Source organism: Penicillium angulare (assembly GCF_028827245.1).
Source record: "Penicillium angulare strain IBT 27051 chromosome Unknown utg000004l_segment0_segment0, whole genome shotgun sequence".
NCBI lineage: Eukaryota > Fungi > Ascomycota > Eurotiomycetes > Eurotiales > Aspergillaceae > Penicillium > Penicillium angulare.
The window spans coordinates 1,339,245-1,359,779 of NW_026623163.1; the positions used below are offsets into that span (position 1 = coordinate 1,339,245).

The following is a 20,535-nucleotide window of genomic DNA, read 5'->3' on the forward strand; positions in this document are numbered from 1 at the left end:
GGCAAAATGGCAGCCCGAAAAATGGCCATAGGGTGGTAATTTGGATCCAGCCGCGATATCATCTAGCCTGGTTTCGTTATACACGACTCATGAATGCGCTAGTGAAGTACAACTCCTTCCCACTCCGCGCTTTCTTGTAATATGAGTGACAGACCAAAAGTAAAATGCAGTATCTATAAAATTACTACTACTCAAAGCAAGATTAATTGCTTGCCATAGTATCCAACAATAGTATAGATATAGTAATCGCCGAACATGATGAGTAGATCAATGAATAGAGACATAAATTTCATGAGCCATAGTTAACTTATCAGCTGTCGATCGATGCCTCAGGCACCAATATTTCTGCCTCGGCGAAATTGAAGTTGATGTCATCCTCCACCTGTCATGGCCGTGACTTTCCCTGTTTACCACAACTCGACCATTCCCCCAGTCCCTATGACATGACCAAAATTGAATCCTCTCTGTGTTGAATTCGAGTAAAAGAATTGATTTAGCCCGAAGAGGCTTTCTCGACTGAGGTCTTCTTAAACCAACAACAATGGCCACACCCGCTAGGCCCGCGCCCTCCCCCATCGTTCTTCTCATATACCCCGCGACCTTGCTGCTGGGTTCATTGTTCTCTGCTATCTCGCCGACAGCTCAAACAGCAGTAGCTTCTCAATCACAATCCACACAGCCAGCCGGCGCCCTAGCACCCTCTCTCGCAGCCGACCTGCATCTATCTGAAAGCCCGGCCAACTATTTTGCCCGGAAGAACAATATCTTCAATCTTTATTTTGTAAAGATCGGATGGCTGTGGACAACAGCCGCTTTTGCCTCCCTCCTTCTTGCGCACCCTGCCTACCGCTCCTCCTCCCAGTCCCAACAACAAACACGAGTGCGCCGATCCATTCAAGCCTTTTCCCGCTATGCCCTCGCAACGACAGTTTGGTATTTGATGACACAGTGGTTCTTTGGTGCGCCTATCATTGATCGAAGCTTTATTGTCACGGGCGGCAAGTGTCAGGAGGCCTTGAAGCAGGTGGAGAAGGCGAAAGCGGATTCGAACCCGACTATCCAACTAGAGACTTTATTTTCTGCTGCGGCCTGCAAAGCGGCAGGTGGGGCTTGGAGGGGTGGTCACGATATAAGCGGACATGTTTTTATGCTTGTTCTTGCCACGGCACTGCTCGCCTTTGAAGCAATCGGCGTTGGGGCCTTTTCATTCGGTTGGTCCACATTAGGGGAAAGTGGACACGAGCGAAAGGCGAGCGATCCAAATTCTTCCAGGGCAAATGGCCAAGATGAAGGTTCTGATGTAGGTGTCAAATGGTCACTACGCTTGGTTTGGGGTGTTGTAGGACTGGGTTGGTGGATGCTTTTCATGACTGCGATTTGGTTCCACACTTGGCTAGAGAAGGTAAGACTTTCCATCCTGCAGGCATTTGGGTGTCATCTGTGCAACCCGGATGTACTTATTGTGATACATGGAATCTATCACTAACAGTCTATCCCCTTATAGTGGTCTGGCTTAGCTGTTGCCTTGAGCACTGTATATGCCATTTACATACTCCCGAGGAAACTTGCTCCTTGGAGAGACATTGTCGGAGTACCCGGGGCTTAATTCGGCCCACAACATTTCACTCTTACGTTTGCATATACTCCTCTGAACATGCACTTATGTATACGCGAAAATATCTGCTTAGCGCAATTCCCTCTTAGATCATTACCGCTCTTCTAGAGGATGCTCATTTTCAGGCTCATCGAGAACCTAGTTTGTATCATACTCTCAGACACCTTTTCTGAAGAATAGGCTCAGGCGTTAAATCATGCTTCATTCCAAATTTATCCAGTCACCCGTGGACACCGGTTAGGTTCAAGTGCCAGTAAACCCTCTAGCCTTTTTTAATTGGAGTCACTGGTGCATAGCCGCACCACAGTGTGAATTCGTAAGCTGAAGAACCGCAGCTCTCGCTTCACGAAAGTGGAGAAATATTTTGTATGAATCTAACCTACCCGAGGATTTTGATCTAATGATCTTCAAGTTGTCTTTCTACATCTCTTTGCTAATATTAGTAGATTCTCGAGCAACATTCGAGCAAATGATATCGCGCCCTAGGCTATCCGACTCAGCTGAAGCCACACTGATCCACCGTCCATGCATCCCATTAGGGTGATGGTATACTGTATATGTCTGAGAAATTGATTTTGACTGGCCATCTCATACATTGGATCAAACCTAGTTTGGTTGATCGACGGTGGGATAAATGAGGAAACAAAAGAAATAAATACCCTCTTCGCGCCTGTCCAGATACTTACCACCCACATGCATATTACCCTCTTTGAAAGTACTCAAAGGTCTGCATAATTCTATCCTTCAAGATCCGTTCACTATGGACTGGTTCTGTAAGTTTACTGGCTTCCCGTCCGATTTATACTTGCAACTTGATGTATGTAGATCTACGCCCTACGAGTAACCAGCGTGAAAACCATGCATTCCAATCTCCTTGCATTGGTACAGGTATTCTCGTTGCTTCGTGGATCACTGTCCTCTCTTGAGAGGTTCATTAAACCATAAATGTGTTATTAGATAATACTTTCCTTAATTTGTTTTATAAATACATCGCTGCTGGTAACTTTCCCTCCTATCATCGTAAAGCTTAATTAGCGTATTCACATATGGTGATTGTCAGGGAATGGGGGTTCTGGACCTAAGTATCCTGCATGGAATGCTGTGTTCAAACACACATTAGCAAGCCCTAAATGTAGATGCTACGTCGAAAAAGAGAAACATACCGCCGGGGGTCAAAGCAGCTGCATACATCACACGAGTAATGGGCCGCAAGTCTTCTGGGGTAAAGTTCTCGGAAATAGAAAACTCCATGTACGGATCCCATGCCGTGATGATGGCATCAGACCAAGTTTTAAAATCCACAGCTCGCTCCTTATCTGTTGTTTGCTGTGATTGGCACTGAGCTCCAAGACATGTGCCATATTCACGGAAACCCAGACGGAATTTGATATTCCGTTTAAGATACCGATCGATTTCAAAAAGATCGTCTGTCTAGGTGTTAGAGTAGGGACAGTCAATAGAAGGGATGGAACATACATAGCTGTTCGAAACATCTTGTTGCCAAATTTGATGCCCAGTTCTCTTTCTCGGAGAACCAATGAGTCGTCCATAAGGTCATTCCCAGATCTAAGAGATCTTTAGACACAAAATGCTCTCCCTTTCGCAGCATTACTCGCTTATAGTCATCGATTTCTTCCGCCAATACTTCCCCATCCCCAGCCTGAAGAGCAGTCGCCTGTAAAAGACGAAACACCACAAATCCATCAATCGGATCTAAATTACCCTCGGAAGGGACAAGAGGTGCGGATAGATCCATAGCCATTTTCCAGATCATACGCGGACGGGCTGCTGATCGATCCACAAAAAACCTTGGGTGAATGACGCGTGCCAGCTCAACAGCCTGACGGTTATACTCCATATTACCAGACGCCAAAGCCATCCGGTTGAGCGCAAACATCCACAACGTAAGATAGTGATGATATTGGCCATCACTGTCTGGTCCGTGTTCATCCGTCTTGCCGATTCGCAATCCACCTCCAAGAGGATTCGATTCCGTCGCACCTGGTAATCGCGATGAAGCATCTCGCGTACGACCTAGTACATCGTGGACAGTCTCGATGAGACGTCGAGCTAGCTGGACATATCTGTCATCAGGACAAGTTTCGCCGCCAGCGCGAGAGTACTCTTTGTGCATGGTTAACAGATTAATCACGCCGAATGCATCCGTCCACAAATATCGCCCGCGATGGCCGCCCGATTTCAATGGCGGAGTCCAGTTTTTCGGGTCATCTATTAGACTGAAGCTGCCATATACTGATTCCATGGCTTGTTGGAAGCGGTCCAGTCGTGGAGATGGACTGCTAATTGGGAGAGCCATGCTTGTGCCAATTTCTGTGCGGATGGGCCACTTTGAAAGTGCACTTGCAACTGATTTCGCGGTATATTTAGAAGTATTTGTCGCCAACACCATATAAAGTGCTCTGTCATTCTCATCAAGTGTATTTGCCTTTTCGCCTTTCTAGTCGTTGTTGGTGATTGAAATAAGGTTGGGCGCGGGCTGGGGTTGACGTGAAGTCATCATTACTGGGCGGTTACCTCGGTGTGATCTCATGAAGTATATCGCCTCACAATCATTAATGTTTTGGTACAGAAAGTTTTTTAGATCTACATGTGTCTTTCATTACTTATTTCAAGGGGTTCCCACTCATATTTGACATCGAAACTTGTGATCCCATCCTCACGATACCAGTTCATGCGTCCAGCCTCTGTCCGGAGATTGTCAACGGTCATGACAGATCTACAAGAGTTGTTCAATAGAGCCATAGAGCCACTACCAGCCATTGAGGATAGAAGTTTTTCATCTTACTTCGACGATTATGGTGATCGACAAGTTGTGCTTCTAGGCGACGGTAGTCACGGCACATCTGAATTCTACCGCGCGCGAGCCGAAATCACGAAACGTTTCATTGAGAAGCACGGATTTACTATGGTTGCGGTTGAAGCTGATTGGCCCGACGCCGAAGCTATTGACCGATATGTTCGCATGCGACCGGGCCCAAAAGCACAAATAGGCGGTACAGCAAAAGGATTTGAGCCCTTCAATCGTTTCCCAGCCTGGATGTGGCGCAACCGCGAGATGCAGGAACTGGTGGAGTGGATGCGAAATTGGAACAGTGATCTACCACCTGAACGGCGCGTCGGCTTTTATGGGCTAGACCTGTACAGCATGGGAACGTCGATCCGGGCAGTTATCGAGTATCTTGATAGAGTGAATCCAGAAACTGGCAAGGAGGCACGGAAACGCTATGGATGTCTGGACCCATGGGTAGAAGACCCCACATCATATGGACTGGCCGTACTCCAGGGAATGGAAGAGTGCGAAGCCGATGTTATGCAGATCTTGCGAAATTTATTTGAGAATCGACTGGAATATGTGACTGAAGGCGTTCGTGACCATGACGAATACCACAGCGTCAAGCAAAACGCGTATCTCGTACGTGATGCAGAGAAATATTACAAGGCAATGTATTGGAGCTATGCCAGCTCTTGGACCCTGAGAGATACACACATGTTCGAGTCTCTCAATCGATTGATGCAGCATCGCCCACCTCCAGCCCATAAAGCGATCGTGTGGGCTCACAACTCGCATGTTGGTGATGCTCGATATACCAGCATGGGAATGCGCCGTAGCGAACTCAACATCGGCCAATTATGCCGAGAGAAATTTGGACGGGAAAATGTTGCCATTCTTGGGTGTGGTACTCACACGGGTACCGTTGCCGCAGCCCATGAATGGGATGAAGACATGCAAATCATGGATGTTCGTCCTTCGCGAGATGACAGTTGGGAGGTAATAGCGCATAACTCAGGGATTCCGAGGTTTCTTCTCGATCTTCGAAGGGGCTACGTTGACACTGCCCTCTATACTGCTCTAGCTAGAGAGCGCCGTCTTCAGCGCTTTATCGGGGTGATTTATCGTCCTGAAACGGAGAGAGCATCTCATTATTCCCAAGCATTGCTTCATCAGCAATTTGACGGATATGTTTGGTTCGATCGCACGGAGGCAGTTATGCCTCTTGAGACCATCCAACCAAAGACTGTCCTTGGAAAAGAAGAAACATATCCTTTTGGGCTTTGAATTGCTTTTCAAAGATTCCAAATTCATGTCATCAATACCGCATGTATGTCACTCTTTGAACGAGATGATTTTCCAATCGACCGCTGTTAAAATATTAGTTCAAGTTCAAAGGTCCAAAGTAATGAAAAATCAAGATGCCTGTAGTTCACTCCAACTTAGTCGGTCCTAGTCTTTCGTCTCTTGTCCAAGCTGCATTTTCGTTTCACTGGATTTAAAAAGAACAATATGACCATAAATCCACTTGGATATACTACGATTGCTTATTGGTTCAGGTATGTTTTGGCTGCGCGGACGGCAATACTGCGGAATCGTTTTCTTGCGGTGGCTATAAACTATTTATTACCAATGTTAGGCGAAATTTGGCTTATAGCCTATTTCAAGGTTCTCCAAAGCAGCAGTAAGACTGATGCGAGCCCCTAATTCCGTATTTGTCAAACCAGGACCAACCTCTTGCAGTTTCTCGCGTACAGCACTATTGCCACTCCCTTCGGTAATGGCCAATAATAGTTGAAATATTATGACTTGCGACGGACATCTGCCACTCCAGTCGTGATAAGATTCAAGTGACACCTCGCAGGCAGGGCTACTGAGTGCTCTAGACATCATGATCGATTAAAGGGATAGCATTCGGCTTTGACAAAACAGACATCATGCCCGAGAGAGTGAAACTGGGTGAAGGCTAAAGCTGTACTCATCATGTGAATACCAGTCCCATTCCGAAAATGCTGGAAATATTCCAGAATTTTGGAAATTCTCGATATGTAATGAATCTTTGACTCTGGATGCTCACAAAATCCGTTAGTTCCTTGAAGGTTATTGCCGGGGCTAGGTATGATTTCAAAAACAGGATCTTTGCTTACCAATCAGCATTGTGGCGTAGGGGAAACGCGCCGGGCTCATAACCCGGAGATCCCTGGATCGAAACCAGGCAATGCTATTAGCCTTTCTTTTTTCATTTTTTCATTTTCCCCTCACAATCACCCGGACTCTTTATACACTTGCTGATACTAGTGCCGCCCAGAGGGCCGTGCGCGACCAATTTCCACGTCTAATATGGTCTATCTTTTACCGATCAAACTACATATCTTCTCCAGCCAGACCATTTGATTCCGGCCCAGGTGCCCACTGCCCATCAACACAGTATTTGAATCCTGATACAGTGTCCGGTTTCCCTTCCAAGCATATTGTCAAAATTGAAATCCCTTTCTCCAATCAGCATTGTGGCGTAGGGGAAACGCGCCGGGCTCATAACCCGGGTAGGTCATCCTAACTAAGATCGTCACACAGCAGACAGTCACTAATCCCTTCTTCAGAGATCCCTGGATCGAAACCAGGCAATGCTATATGCGTTCTAATCTTTTTGCCCTCTTCCCCTAGTCCTACTCCCTGAAACCAGATGATGGTAAGTTTAGCCTTCTTTTTACCAATCAACCTGCAGAAACCTCTCTGGCGCGTGAATCACATCCGACCTGTCGCTCTACAATTCTCGAAAAGGACATCACTATATATCATTAGGTATCAAACTGCAGTAGCCTCCATATATCAACTATCTCACCTTTTAACTGGTATATTGTAAATGTCTGATTATAATCTCACCATTCGAAATTGGAAAATTGTTACTTCTAGGGCTCTGTGAGTCATCCTTCAAAATACCACTTATAATGGCACATGCAGGCATCGAAGCCGACCCATGTACCCGGGCAATGAGGGAAGCAGCTGCTAAAAGTCTACATCAGTAGTTGAGTGGATCTCTTCTCATGTATAATTCCCGTGGGGCTCTATCCACGCATCCTATCTAGTATACTTCGACAGGCTCCGCGACACCACTTATCCATCCATATCGCGGAATATACCAGATTAACAGTATCAACTTGAAAGGATTTTAGCATCTGATTCTCAATGATTAATTTACAGTTCGTCTAACATTTGAAACGGATCCACCTATTTACCCTTTTATCTGCCTTGTTAAACTTCCACTCCCATAATATCTATAATATCTGGGCTGGTTTTTATGTTCATTCGCTTGCATACGCTGTTCATAGATTGAGCCAAGTGGTTACACTAGGTGATTACTAGATCAATCGCCACCAAATTTTCGTATTTATCTAGGCAACCGTTTACCGAAATACTAGGCTTCAATGCAAGAGTTCCAATCGGTAAAGCCATTTCTTTATCCTACGGAGGAGGTTATCAACTCAGAGAAGACGCTCATTCCACAAATCTAAAGCAACATTAGAAAAGCATACGAATCTACCTATTGATATCTGATAGAAAGTCTCAAAGTAAAACCAAATATTAAATGACCCAGGTCAGAACAGAAGTTTGAGGCTTTTTATGATCAGCCACGTGCATTTTGTCGCGGGCTATCGGGAGGTCTCCATTCAACAAAATTTCTCCCAAGGGCAATATCACCGAGCTAGATATTGAGCATTGGAAAAAAATAGGACACCAAGTATATCAATAGAAAGACTCAATAGAAGGACTTCGGCCCAACCAGATTGGTCTATTTGAAATGGCTGGCGGGTAAAACACAAAAGAACCCATTTTTGAGATCTTCCGAGTGGAGTCAACTATGAAATCATTGAGGAGTTCGAGAAAACAAAAAGCGCGCGGTGTGCATGAATGGACCTGGAATTGAGTCTCTGGAGGCATGTCGATCAAACATTAAGGTGGGTCCGGAGATGCTTGTCTAGGTATTCATACAAATTCCAAGGTTGTAGGGAAGGTTATACACTTCGAAAACGGGTATAAAAAGCCTGGCGCTTTCCACGCTCAAAACATCATCAAACACACCAACAAGACACAATTCATCTGATCAACTCTTCGTCCTCTCACTGAATTTTACCTTTCTATATTGACCAACAAAAATGAAGTTCTCCCTTTCTCTTGCTATGGCCACCCTGGTCTCCGCCTCTGTCGCCGCCGAGTCTCCCCTCCCCTCCGGCTTTCCTCCTATCCCCTCCGGCTTTCCCTCTATCCCCGAGGCCTGTCTAGAAATCCCTCAGGCAATCGGATTCAAGCCCATTAAACTTATGAATCAATTCCAGCAGGAAGTCTGCGTGAAGAACTGCAGCGCCACCATAAACCAGCACAACGAGTTCTTGGTCAACACTGTCTTCCCCCAGATCATTCCTGATTTGGACAAGAAGCTGGATATCTCCACCAGCAACAAGCAGCTATTGAACCAGACTCGCACCGAGGCTTTTGCTGCTATTAGAAAGAGCTGTGAATCAAAGGGTGACCAGCCTCTGTGCAACGATCCCCAAGGTCTCTTCGAATGGGGCACTTGCGCGATGCAGGCCTCTGGTCCTATTTACCAGAAGCACATGAAGCAGCTGGCTGGAGCTCTCAAGATTACTGATTCTCAGTGTGAAAAACTTAAGGCTTTGGACTCTGATGAGTCTGTCTGGAACAAGGTCATCCCAGGCTACATTAAGCAGTTTGCTGACCAATGTGAGAGCAACTGATAGGTAAGTCCAGGTGATTAGGTATCGTTCTGAGGACCGAGCCAGTGTTAACCAAAGAATTGATTCAGGTCACTTGGAACTCGGCCTATGTACATGACATGACAATGTATTACTCGTGCGATCATTTCGATCGATCAATGCCCTTGGCGGACTCACGGGATCTTATGGGGAATGCGGGATACAGATGGATGGGTGGATGAACTTGAATAAAGCATGGAAGCTCACTACAATGTCTATTGACAGATAGATACTTTCTTTCTTTAGTGACTAAACAGACATTCCATGACTATTGCTGCACTCGCCTTAGATCCATAATCCTCATTTCCATTCATAATTTGACTTGCTTGTATTGTATCGAGATTTTATCTAAGCTGTGTATTAAGATGCTTTCTGAATGGACGGAGACCTGATTGGTTCTTTCTCAGTCATTTCATGGAGATTGGGTACCGATATGAACTAATTCTTATAGCCGAACTCGGATTGTGGTTCACGATTGAGTCAAAGCCCCCGACTAAGCTATTTTAGGTGTAGTGAACACGGGATGCCCCATGCACTTCTTTCTTAGCGTAGCCCTTAGCGTAGTTCTTGGACTAATATCTAATAAACTTCACCTCCAGGTATTTAGTTTGATAACCCTTCCAGCCAAGGATCACACTAGAAATAGCCTTCTAGATATATGGAAAAGTTGCTTGTTTATCTGTTCTTCCCTACAGATGAATTTTATGCTGTGGACTCCATATTTTCTCAATCGTACTTTGTCTGGGGCGGAGGATTCTACATCCCTGCTAGCTGAGTGAACCGTCTTGAACTAGATATGCACGCCCCCGAACTGTTCTCCCCACGGCTTACGCACCCCCTGTAAAATCTCCACAATCACGATACTTGGGCCAGATACGATGGTGGATTTGACTAAAACGGTTATAGCCCCGGATAGAATCCGCGCCAACTCAGGGTCCCAGATTTGTTTAAAAAGGGTGCCTCTGCGGACCAGGATGCCCCAAGGTCTATCATTTTCTATCTTGTTGTTTCCAAGCAGTAATCGATATGAATCTATATTTTCTAGCCAGCATACTTTGTCTTTCTTCTTTCCTGGATATTATTGCGACTGCCGTCCCTGGTAGTGTCGCTTTGCGAACGAGGAATGCGCCCAGAGCGACCGATATAGACACTCTGGATACAATTGGGCGGGCCCTCCATAAGGCGAGACTTCAATCTCGTAACAATGTGTATTCTATGAACACAACTTCCATAGCTAAAAGCTGGTCTGGAGCAACTTTGTTCACATATGGTGACAGGTGAGGAATTCTAAGACTTGTTCAAAAGATCATCACTCAAATTTTCTAGCTCTAGTACGAGTGGAAGCGTGGGCAATGCAAAAGCATCACTCGACTCACAAGCTTCTATCAGTATCATCTGTTCAACATGCTATGTCAATGGCACAGTTAATGGCGCCGTTACCCTCACCGGGGGCTTTAATTTTACAGAAACGGTCGATGAAATTGGAGATGACATTCTGAACATCACCAGCCAAGCCTTCGATCAAATTGAAGACTACGTTAAAGATGTGGTCAAAGATATTGCTACTCTAGATATCGAAGATATTCCAGCTTGGCCAACACTCGATCTGGATTTGAATCTGGATAACACTACTGGTCTGCCAGGAGCCGAGGTGCATTTTGAGTTTGACAATTTGGAACTTTACCTCGATCTTGACATCAAATTGTCAGCTGGTTCTACTTATACACTGAATATTTACTCGTCGGAAAGCCCCGCTGGAATTGCAATGCCCGGTCTCACAGTTGGGGCTGTATTCAGTGTGGACTTAATTCTCATTGCGGAGGCTGAGATTGATATTGGAAGCGGTATCCATATCAAGCTTGAAGATGGTCTGGCTTTTGACTTGGAGATGTTCAATTCGAATGTGTCGAAAATATCACTGTCAGTCATCTCTACTACTTTTTAATAATTTTGATCTCGGGATATTACTGACAACCGTGTTCAAAAGTCCGGGTGGAATGTATGAGTTTCTTCCGGTGACAATAGAGGGCGAAGGTTCTATACAAGCTCTTTTGAGCTTGAAGGCAAGCCTTGGAATTGAAGTATCTTCTAATAGCATTGAAGATGTACTCACTTTCAGTGGTGGTATTGAGGCTGATGTTTTCTCTTACGTCGCCGACTTTCTTCTGCAAGTTAATGGCTCTTCGTCCACCAGTGGTGAGGAGGATGGCTGCGAATTAGCTGCTGTTGCTGAGTACACAATGGCTGTCGGAGCTGCCGCTGGCGCGACGGTCGCTGTCGATACCTATGTCTGGGGACCCTCTCCCAATACGACTGTTCCCGTCTTTTACACTACCTTGGCTAGTATATGTGCAGGGGCCAAGACAACCTCAACATCAACAGCTTCTGCCCAAATAACTGCTCGGGCAGAGCTTGATAGGGTAAATGATTATTCCACAACAGCCATGACCTCAACGGAGTCCTTTACAATCGTTAACTGTATTTCTTCTGGACTGATCAACTGCCCTATCAATCTCCAGAATACTACTTCCTATCAGCGAGTCGTGACTTCAGATTTCACCATTCAATCAGGATCTACGGTGACAACTTCTCCGACTGCACTATCTACGGTCTCCAGTGCTATAGAATTTGGAACTAATGCTAGACGCCTTCTTGCAACATCTGGGTCACCCACTTCTTATATTCCTACATCTCATGCCACCTCAACTGGAAGTGGAAGTGGGGATGGAGGAGGCAGCATTGTTGATGGGAAAACCGATGGAACCAGCAACAAACTTATTATTGGATTGACTGTTGGCCTGGGGGTGCCGTTTCTCGCAGCTCTTCTAATCGGCCTCGGGTAAGAGAAGCGCTCTTCATAAACCTCCGTTTGGCATTTCATATTGACTGACATGCCTTATCTAGGTGGTATATTCGTAAACGCAACAAAAATCCTTCCAATCATTCCGAACAACAGGCACTTCAACAGGGATCGCCTGATACATCCTATGATTCGCCCAATGAGTCTGCGCTGATGAAACACAGTCCTCAACAGGGAGAGTAATATAATTTTTGATTCGATACCCGGCGCGAAGTTCTTCATGTCCATTTAATAAAACATCAATTTATATTGAAAACAGAGATTACAAAAATATGTTCGTCCACTGTCCTCTTTTTACATGGTCTCTTCGCGACCCTTCCAAGTATGATAGTAAAATCGAACGAAAAATACTGAGCGTACATTCGTCTTTTTTGTAATCCATTAACCGGCTCGCTCAAATAAAGGCGCTTCCTTCTCAATTTGGTGGCATATGCCACTGGTCTCCCACACGAAATCCCTCTGGGAACGGGTCAGTGGAGTCTAGAACAACTTGCTTGAAGCTCGTTATCCAGGCTCGACCTTTGACAGTAGGAAGAACAGCCGGGTAAGACCCAACCCGAGATGTCCCACGAATTCGGCTCATAAACTCGGTACCCAGGATACTCCGATGCTTGAAGTTCTCGCCTTGTTTGATTTGGCCTCGGGCATGCAGAACCGCCAATCGAGCAGACGTCCCGGTGCCGCAAGGACTCCGGTCGAACCTGCCCGGAGAAACCACTACAGCATTCGCAGCGACCTTGCAGCCATCTTCGATTCTTAATGGCTCTGTGAATTCCAGAACACTGAAACCTGTAATCCCGGAGTTATCGGGGTGTACAGGCGTGTAAGCGGCCTCAAGTGCTCTTTTAATGCGCTCCCCAGTTTCTACCAATTGGCGAGCGTGCTGATTATGAACCTTGAGGCCTAGAGAGGCAGCATCGACCAGCACATACATCATTCCTCCATAGGCGATATCGACCACTACCTCTCCGATGCCTGGAACTTTGAGTTTGTAATCAAGCTCGAGGACGAATGAGGGCACATTGTTGAATTCGACATTCTTGCATTTTCCCGCCTCGCATTCTGCAGTAACAGTCACCAGTCCTGCTGCAGTATCCAGAGAGACTTCGGTTATGGGCTCTTTCATGGGAATCATCCCAGTTTCCAGAAGCACAGTTGTTGTACAGATTATGTTGGATCCAGACATGGGTGCATACTCCTCACTCTCCATAATTAAGAATCCGGCATCTGCTTTGGGGTCGCAAGGGGGAAGAACAAGGTTTGTGTTCATAGATGCTCGGCCTCGTGGCTCGTTGAGAAGGAGTTGGCGCATATAATCTTTTTTCGTAGAGATGTGAACAAGCTTCTCGTACATCGTTTTCCCTGGCACATCAAGGACTCCTCCGGTTATAACATCGCCGACCTCACCTTCGGAATGGCAACCGACGACGGTTAAAGAGCGTGAGAATGGCATGTTCAAGTTTGTGATGGGTGTTTCTAAGGTTCGATGAGATGTGTAGTTTATGTCACGCTACGTTCAAGTTGGTTGATAATATATATGGCGGAGAAGTGTAGCAAACATAGTTTCTTTGGCCCAGACTGTTCTCTCTTCGTCTCTTGAGTTCAGGATTCAAAAGAATGTCATCTCATTCGTTGCCCGGAGGCTTCTCCGACGCTTTTGATTCATTCGAAGCCCGGCGGCGGGTGTTTCCGATATACTTGCTTTTTTTCGCAAGAATCTACAAAAGTTCTGAAGTCAGTGCCATCACTTATCGCGCTGCAAGCGCTACAAAATGTAGCATTTCCCCACATTTCTGGGCGATCTCCCCTCTTTCGCGGGATCCGCGCTCTAGATCCGCGTTCAGGGGCACGCGCGAAATTTGAGCCCATTTTGGAAATCGGGCTCAATGATCAGTTGAAAGTAAAAAGGGGTCATAACTCTTTCGCCAAACACTTCAAATGCATGTCTGAGCACATAGAACGTGTTTGGTCTTGCTGATCACGGTCAGGTGAGGCGCGACCATGCAAGAGGGGTCACATGAGGCAGCCACCTTTTTTGTTTTTCTACATTCTCACAGAGGCCAGTACCCCCTGCATGAAGCTCCGCCTCCTTTCGCACCCGTGGGCCTCTGGGAGCTCGAAACCTTTTTGTCTTTCCATGTTGGAAGCTGTTCCCGATCACGTGGACGGTGCTCGCGTGGGGGTTGTACCGGACCATGGATCCAAATTTATGAATCTGGGGAAAGATGTTGTCATAAAGATATCTATCATTCTTCAGCGAAATCACTTGAAAATTGGTCATTGATTTAAAGTGATCGCGATGGAATAAAGTGTTCATTTCACGCATAGTCGACATGGGGGCGGCTCGATCTCGCTCTGGATGTTTGTCTTGCAGACGTCGGAAGAAGAAATGCGATGAAAAAAAGCCAATATGCACGGCTTGTTTGCGCAATAATCTCGGTTGTGTTTGGCCTGACCCGAGCACGCAGGATGGTCAATTTGCATCACAACTGCATGGACTGAGCACCCGGCCTGCAGCTGAATCGGATGCGTGGGCCTTTGCATTTGTTGGGGCGCGCCCGAACTTGCCGACCACAACGATTCCCTCGTCGCTTTCCCATCTTGTCTTACCAGGGTCAGTGTCACCGGTGTCTGAGACCTGGACGCTTCTTGACCATTACTTGAAAGATACTGCCAATCATCTGGCATGTTTACAGGACAGCCGAAACCCATTCCTGCACACGATACTCCCAGCCGCTCTCGATGATGAGCTCCTCATGAATTCCATTTTGGCACTGTCTGGCACACATTTGATGCAACGGAATCCCCATTTATCTCGAGAAATCCAAACTTTGACTTGGTCAAGCTATCGCCGAGCTTTGAAACAACTTAGAGTGGCTTTGTCTATGGCGTTTGGTGGGCGCGGCGAACGTCGCAATGACGAGGATATTTGGAACATATTACTAGTCGTCTTGATATTTTATCTTTTGGAGGTAAGCCCGGACTTTCCTTTGTCAGCCATCAAACTAACTTACCGAGATAAAGGCCACTAGAGGCAATGACCCGAAGGCAATGCAAGGCCATCTCGATGGTGCACATCACTTGATGGGCTATTTGTCCGGTTCGAAGTCCAGCCTTTCTCAAACTAACATTGTTTCATTAACCATGGAGCTATATGTGTACAATGCATCTCTTGCATCGTTCACAACGAATTATAAACCTACAGCACTACCTATGTCTTTAACAATAAATCCCAATGTGTTCACGGGCAGCAATATTGGGGTAATGTGTGGCTGTGCCTATGAACTCTTTACTTACGTGCCAAAGGTTTCAGAACTTCTATGGGAGTTGGCATCCAACCAAATCGCCTCACTAGAGGACCGTTACACAGCCCAATACCACTATCTCAAGGCCCAGATCGAAAGCTGGAGGCCACAAAGCCAAGAAAAAGACATGGTTTTATGTGCAGAGCTCTATCAGCAAAGTCTTTTGTTGCTTTTGGATTTTCATTTCTCTGGTCATAGATCACAAAGTCTCGATGCATCTTTTCTGAACCTCAAAATGATTCTATCTCGCTTATCTCCCAGCTCGCCCATGTCCACCACGGTGACTTGGCCACTGTTTGCTTTTGGCATGATGGCGCATCATGACCGTTTCAAGGAGCTTATCAGATCATATTTACAGTCATTGGTGAGTATATTTGGAATGGGGGTCATGTCCACCGCTCTTGCACAACTAGAGCAAGCTTGGCAAATAAATCATGGCGAGGATGATATCGGAACGTTCTTTATGAACCAAAATAACCTACCTCTGATTTGCTAGATCGTACATAATGTATCATAATGATAAATTCACTCGGTCTGACCAAACAAAGAAAAAATGCATATATTCAATCAAACATTGTGTAATCGTCGTGATAGTACGGAGCGCGTATGTTCGGTAACACTGCGGGAGCCACGACAGCCTGATAAGGACTTGTCCACATGACTAGCCTTAGGTCGCCGATTCAGGAATAGCTCACCGTTGATATCACGCCTCGGAAGATACGGAGAAACAAAGATAAGCCACTTTGAATATCCTTGCTTAAATGGAGTCTAGGTTGTGGAATTTCGGCGACCGAACATTCTGTTCGGCTCATTAATGATTCATATCGTACATGACTACTCCGAGGTTCTTTGTTCGGTAAGGTTCTGGTCGCTATAAAACACCAGAATTTTGTTCCAATAAGGGCGGTACTAACATCGAGGCGTTTTGAGAAAAGTGATCATGCTGCAACTTAATCCTTCAGTTCTATGTTCTAGACCGGGTTTACCATGGACTTGTAAATATTCATACGTGATGGAAAGGAATTGGTCTGGTGTATAATCGTAGCGACTATGACTATTCACTTGGATTGGACAACATGGTGGCGAGATCAAACACGTTTGTTTCATAACCACTATTAGGCTAGTTGTAAGTTGTAATAGTGAGCAAGATTGTAATTTTTTTCATCAGGTTATCGCTCTATCTTGATGATGCACCATTCAAAATCGAGTCAAGAAATTACAGGTTTATACTCTACTCTAAGCTTGGATGGCGATCCTTGTAGATCAGCACGTGTGTTTATCCAATAAAGAACCCAAAAGTACAGTTGAAGGAGTTAGTATGTATTCTAATTAGCGGAATCTCAATTCAGCTGCTATCTTCGGACTAGTTCCAACGCTTAGGTGGAGCTTATTTGGCGGGTTCGATAACCGAATGTGGCAGCTAAAAACGCCAGGGGATGAGGTCGGAGTGATGCCACGACATCGAACCTGCGGGGAGTTAAGAAGAATAATCGAGAGAAAATTAAGAAAGTATCAGGGATGTTTATGTGGTGGCGTCATTCTTTGTGGTCAGGTTTGTTTGTTTTTGCCCGAGATCGTTGGGCATAGCTGTGTAAGAACTCTTGGGAACGCCTCTCGATCCGGGAATTGATGTGCGGGGTACACGGTGGAGGCGACATCCGACCCGATCACCTGAAGACCTTCAAATAATGATAAGGCGTGTTTCTTGCCCATATGCGAAAATCTTTGAGATCCCACATCCTTTTTCTGGGAGAGACAATAAGATGCTTCCAACTTCAAGTGAGCCCACGGCTCGACAGAAAAGGCAGAAAAACCCGAACCGGTGCAGACCTAAATCTAAAGGAGGCTGCCAGAAATGCAAGGAACGGCGTGTAAGTTGAGGTAACAATGCACGGCCCCAGCCTTGGCTATCATTGCTAACTTACCTTAAAAGCGTAGATGTGATGAATCTAGGCCCAGCTGTCAAGAATGTGTCAGAAAAGGCATTGTATGTCCTGGCTATCAGAAAAAGCCTCTGGAATGGCGTCATGTTTTTCAAACTGAGGACCAGGATCAAGGCCAAAGCGTTTCTCCGCCAATGAGAGAAGCGCCAGTGTCACCGATCGTTCCAGAAACGAATGATAGTTTTATTGAGAAAGACACAGATAGCACCAATTTGCTGCAGGAGCTTTGGAATGAAGCGAACTCTACAGTACTCGATCAGCTTCCAGCGATTGATGCATCAATGGATATCAGGACCAAGACAGGTATGCGGCAGAATGATATAGCTGCTACGAGATCTACGTCACATTCGGATAGTTTGGCAAGTCTTCATCAACGACTGACAAATACGGCAATACCCTCCTTTCTTATTCATATGCCGGCCATTTTAGTCCAATATTATTTCGACTTTGTCTGCAAGTCTTGGTCCTCCTTTGATTCGCCTTTGAATCCATTCCGGCTTATTGTCAGTCGTCTTTGGAGTCAAAATGCAGCAATATACTATGCCATCCAGAGTATGGCCGCAGCATCTCTTGCTAACGACTTTCCGGGAATGAGAGCTATCGGGATTCAGACCCAACAGCAAGCCATATCCTGTCTTCGAAACAATCCTCGTATAGGCTCCTTGCACCGAGATGATCATGATGACGAGTTCTTCCTTGCCCTCCTTATGATAGGATTGACAACGGCCTGGCACAATGCATCAGATTTAGGACTGGAATATTTGAAAGAGGCGAAGGACTATCTCGTGAGCCAGCAACGAATGTGTCAGAATCCAGAATCTACATTTGCAAAGCAATACCCGCTGTTCCAACAGTGCTTACTGTACTGGAACATGATGGCGGCCTTCGTGGCGGAGGATTCCTTACTTCTGAACGAAGAAAAGGTTCTAGAAAGACCGGATGATGAGATGTCGGTGTATCTGGTGGATGGTCAAGCTCTTCCACACCCATGGACTGGACCACTTTCCAAATCAATAAGCCTTTTCTATCAAGTTGCGAAATTGGTCCGAGTCGTCCGCATTTCTAAGCGCACGCACGGAGATGATCTTGACGTAACAAATATCGATTTTAATTCCCTTGTTGAAGAAATTGATCAACACCAAACCGCCGAAAAGCTTGAAGAAGATATGCTTTTTACTGGTATCTCTTCCTATTGTGGACCAGTTGACATCGGTGACACTGACACACCCCCATCACATTTTATCACTCTCGCAGAGGCATACCGCTGCACTGCTCTACTTCAAATTTACCATGTCTTCCCAGACATTCTAGAGGAGCGCCTCCAGCTTAACAAGAGATCTGACCAAGAGCCAGCAGCTCTCTTTTCCCTACTTTTCGAGGCAAATGCCACACCACCGTCTGTTCATGAGGGACGACGAATCTTAGCACTTCACATTGTTTCGCTTCTTGATCAGATTCCCCCAACATCCGGAACAAGATGTATGCATCCTGTAGTTTTGACTTGCATTTCAAGCGATCTTGTTTTTTCCAATGAGTCTTTGTTCGGTCCTGCGGCAAATCCAATTGCTTGTTTAAACTCTTTAGATGTCGAAATTGCTCAGGCACGTCGGAAGGTTAGCACTTGGTTGTCAGAGCTCACTTTGATTCTTCCAAAATTACGATTGCAACGCATGTCTCGAATTGTGCATGAAACTTGGAGTAGAGCGGATGCTGGAATTGGTGACTTTTGGTTGGACATAATGCTTGAAAATAATCTTGAGACGATGATGGGATAATAATACATGATTTTATGTCTGCAGAACTTGAAATTAACATCGTAACTCGCAGTCATTCAATGGTATAGCCGATCACTATCAATGTTAGCTCGAACTTCAGGGTTGATGGAGATCTCCTAATAGGAAAAATTGACATAATGTATAGTACTTTATATGCATCGCTGACACCCGAACTCGAAAGAGGGGATACACAGTATAATGGGTCAACCCCCTCATTCCTTATCATTCATGCAGGAACAGCCAAACAAATAGTTGGACCTTCTTTAATATCCCCGCGCAGGAATTTTCTCGCGAGTCAATTCCAAGTCACCCGAAACCCTATCTTTCATAGGCAACGACGAGCACTAAGGGGCTCAACATTGGCTTCCTTCAACCTGAAACCGATAGGAACATGTCCGAAGAGTCCCCGGTTACTCCAATTGTTACCAGGGTGGACCCACATATGGCATGATAGGACCTAAGGGGGCTCTTTTTCTAGTTTAGCGTAGCCGCGGTGCATTAGCGTATTCTTGGGTTCCTTGGATATGAACTATAAGCATACAAAGTTTAAAGGTAATGAATGAGGGATAAACAATCTCCGCATTTGATATGGAAGATATACGGAACATTGGTGACCAATTGGGGCACCAGCCGTGTGCCGAGAATAATCCATGTCAAAGATAAGCCTTTTATCTAGGCACTGCACTGGGTGATCTTGATATCATTCCCCACATTTTCAGCTGAGCCAGCACTAGTCTCCAAGGATGCCCATCTAAGTGACAGGGACCCAAGAAGCGTTCAGTGATTGGTTCCAAATCAAGTTTCAAACTATACGGCCCCACAGGTTACAATTATACCCATGCATATCTGTTTATGCCGCTATCGAAGCCGAAAGGGGGCTGGAACATCTCTATCGACAGAATGTCAGGCATTGACTACGTGAGAAAAATAATCCTAGCAAAGCACTTGATACCTTGTATCTTACCCAGGTGACTATTGGTGGTATTTTATTCGCATTATGAAATATACTTTTATAATTACGAGCAATGGAACTAATACCTTCCGTGGTTTTGACGGGCTCCAGACTCGATAAATGCTTTCCAGACCTCTATCGCAAGCCTCTATCGCATATCGCTAACCTACCTGCCAGTATTCATTCTCCCAAGCCTCCAAACTTTCTGAAGACCGAAAATGCTCTCAGACTATAAGATTTAGTACTTAAAACAGTATTCTCGCTTGTTTGAACCATCATCTTACGTGTACCGCTTAAAAAGATCGCCAATACAAGACGGCTTATGCATACTGAGTGGCGCCAAGCTCCCGTATCTCCGCATTTCCCCGCATTCTACACTACGTCATTAAGTTTGGCCCAATCAAAGTGATCAGATTACTGGTAATTACCGCGGTCCCTCGTCTCCAGCGCCGATCGTACTACGGAACTGGAAATGGGGCGTACGAACGGCCAAAGGTTTCAAGTGTTCAATTACCGCTAGTA

At 45.6% G+C, this 20,535-nt stretch overlaps 9 protein-coding genes across 9 annotated transcripts; 6 read left to right on the plus strand and 3 right to left on the minus strand.

Annotated features, from left to right (window-relative positions):
- Nucleotides 1–541: 541 nt before the first annotated feature.
- On the plus strand, nt 542–1,606 carry N7478_004441 (putative inositol phospholipid biosynthesis protein Scs3; the record flags this gene model as incomplete). The annotated part of the gene is made up of 2 exons (XM_056920655.1): nt 542–1,402; nt 1,505–1,606. 2 exons carry the CDS (start codon nt 542–544, stop codon nt 1,604–1,606), a joined length of 963 nt encoding a protein of 320 aa, XP_056778692.1.
- A 1,049-nt stretch (nt 1,607–2,655) lies between these two features.
- On the minus strand, nt 2,656–3,932 carry N7478_004442 (uncharacterized protein; the record flags this gene model as incomplete). The annotated part of the gene is made up of 3 exons (XM_056920656.1): nt 2,656–2,714; nt 2,779–3,042; nt 3,092–3,932. The coding sequence occupies 3 exons, from the start codon at nt 3,930–3,932 to the stop codon at nt 2,656–2,658; spliced, it is 1,164 nt and encodes a 387-aa protein (XP_056778693.1).
- A 411-nt stretch (nt 3,933–4,343) lies between these two features.
- Nucleotides 4,344–5,693, plus strand: N7478_004443 (putative erythromycin esterase; the record flags this gene model as incomplete). Its single annotated transcript, XM_056920657.1, has 1 exon — nt 4,344–5,693. One exon carries the CDS (start codon nt 4,344–4,346, stop codon nt 5,691–5,693), a length of 1,350 nt encoding a protein of 449 aa, XP_056778694.1.
- A 348-nt stretch (nt 5,694–6,041) lies between these two features.
- N7478_004444 (uncharacterized protein) lies at nt 6,042–6,296 on the minus strand (the record flags this gene model as incomplete). Its single annotated transcript, XM_056920658.1, has 1 exon — nt 6,042–6,296. The coding sequence occupies one exon, from the start codon at nt 6,294–6,296 to the stop codon at nt 6,042–6,044; it is 255 nt and encodes an 84-aa protein (XP_056778695.1).
- Nucleotides 6,297–8,560: 2,264 nt separating this feature from the next.
- On the plus strand, nt 8,561–9,160 carry N7478_004445 (uncharacterized protein; the record flags this gene model as incomplete). Its single annotated transcript, XM_056920659.1, has 1 exon — nt 8,561–9,160. One exon carries the CDS (start codon nt 8,561–8,563, stop codon nt 9,158–9,160), a length of 600 nt encoding a protein of 199 aa, XP_056778696.1.
- A 1,285-nt stretch (nt 9,161–10,445) lies between these two features.
- On the plus strand, nt 10,446–12,221 carry N7478_004446 (uncharacterized protein; the record flags this gene model as incomplete). The annotated part of the gene is made up of 4 exons (XM_056920660.1): nt 10,446–10,455; nt 10,603–11,098; nt 11,166–12,017; nt 12,083–12,221. The coding sequence occupies 4 exons, from the start codon at nt 10,446–10,448 to the stop codon at nt 12,219–12,221; spliced, it is 1,497 nt and encodes a 498-aa protein (XP_056778697.1).
- Nucleotides 12,222–12,453: 232 nt separating this feature from the next.
- On the minus strand, nt 12,454–13,491 carry N7478_004447 (proline racemase family protein; the record flags this gene model as incomplete). Its single annotated transcript, XM_056920661.1, has 1 exon — nt 12,454–13,491. One exon carries the CDS (start codon nt 13,489–13,491, stop codon nt 12,454–12,456), a length of 1,038 nt encoding a protein of 345 aa, XP_056778698.1.
- Nucleotides 13,492–14,371: 880 nt separating this feature from the next.
- On the plus strand, nt 14,372–15,839 carry N7478_004448 (Zn(II)2Cys6 transcription factor; the record flags this gene model as incomplete). The annotated part of the gene is made up of 2 exons (XM_056920662.1): nt 14,372–15,010; nt 15,063–15,839. 2 exons carry the CDS (start codon nt 14,372–14,374, stop codon nt 15,837–15,839), a joined length of 1,416 nt encoding a protein of 471 aa, XP_056778699.1.
- A 1,581-nt stretch (nt 15,840–17,420) lies between these two features.
- Nucleotides 17,421–19,061, plus strand: N7478_004449 (uncharacterized protein; the record flags this gene model as incomplete). The annotated part of the gene is made up of 1 exon (XM_056920663.1): nt 17,421–19,061. The coding sequence occupies one exon, from the start codon at nt 17,421–17,423 to the stop codon at nt 19,059–19,061; it is 1,641 nt and encodes a 546-aa protein (XP_056778700.1).
- Nucleotides 19,062–20,535: the final 1,474 nt, after the last annotated feature.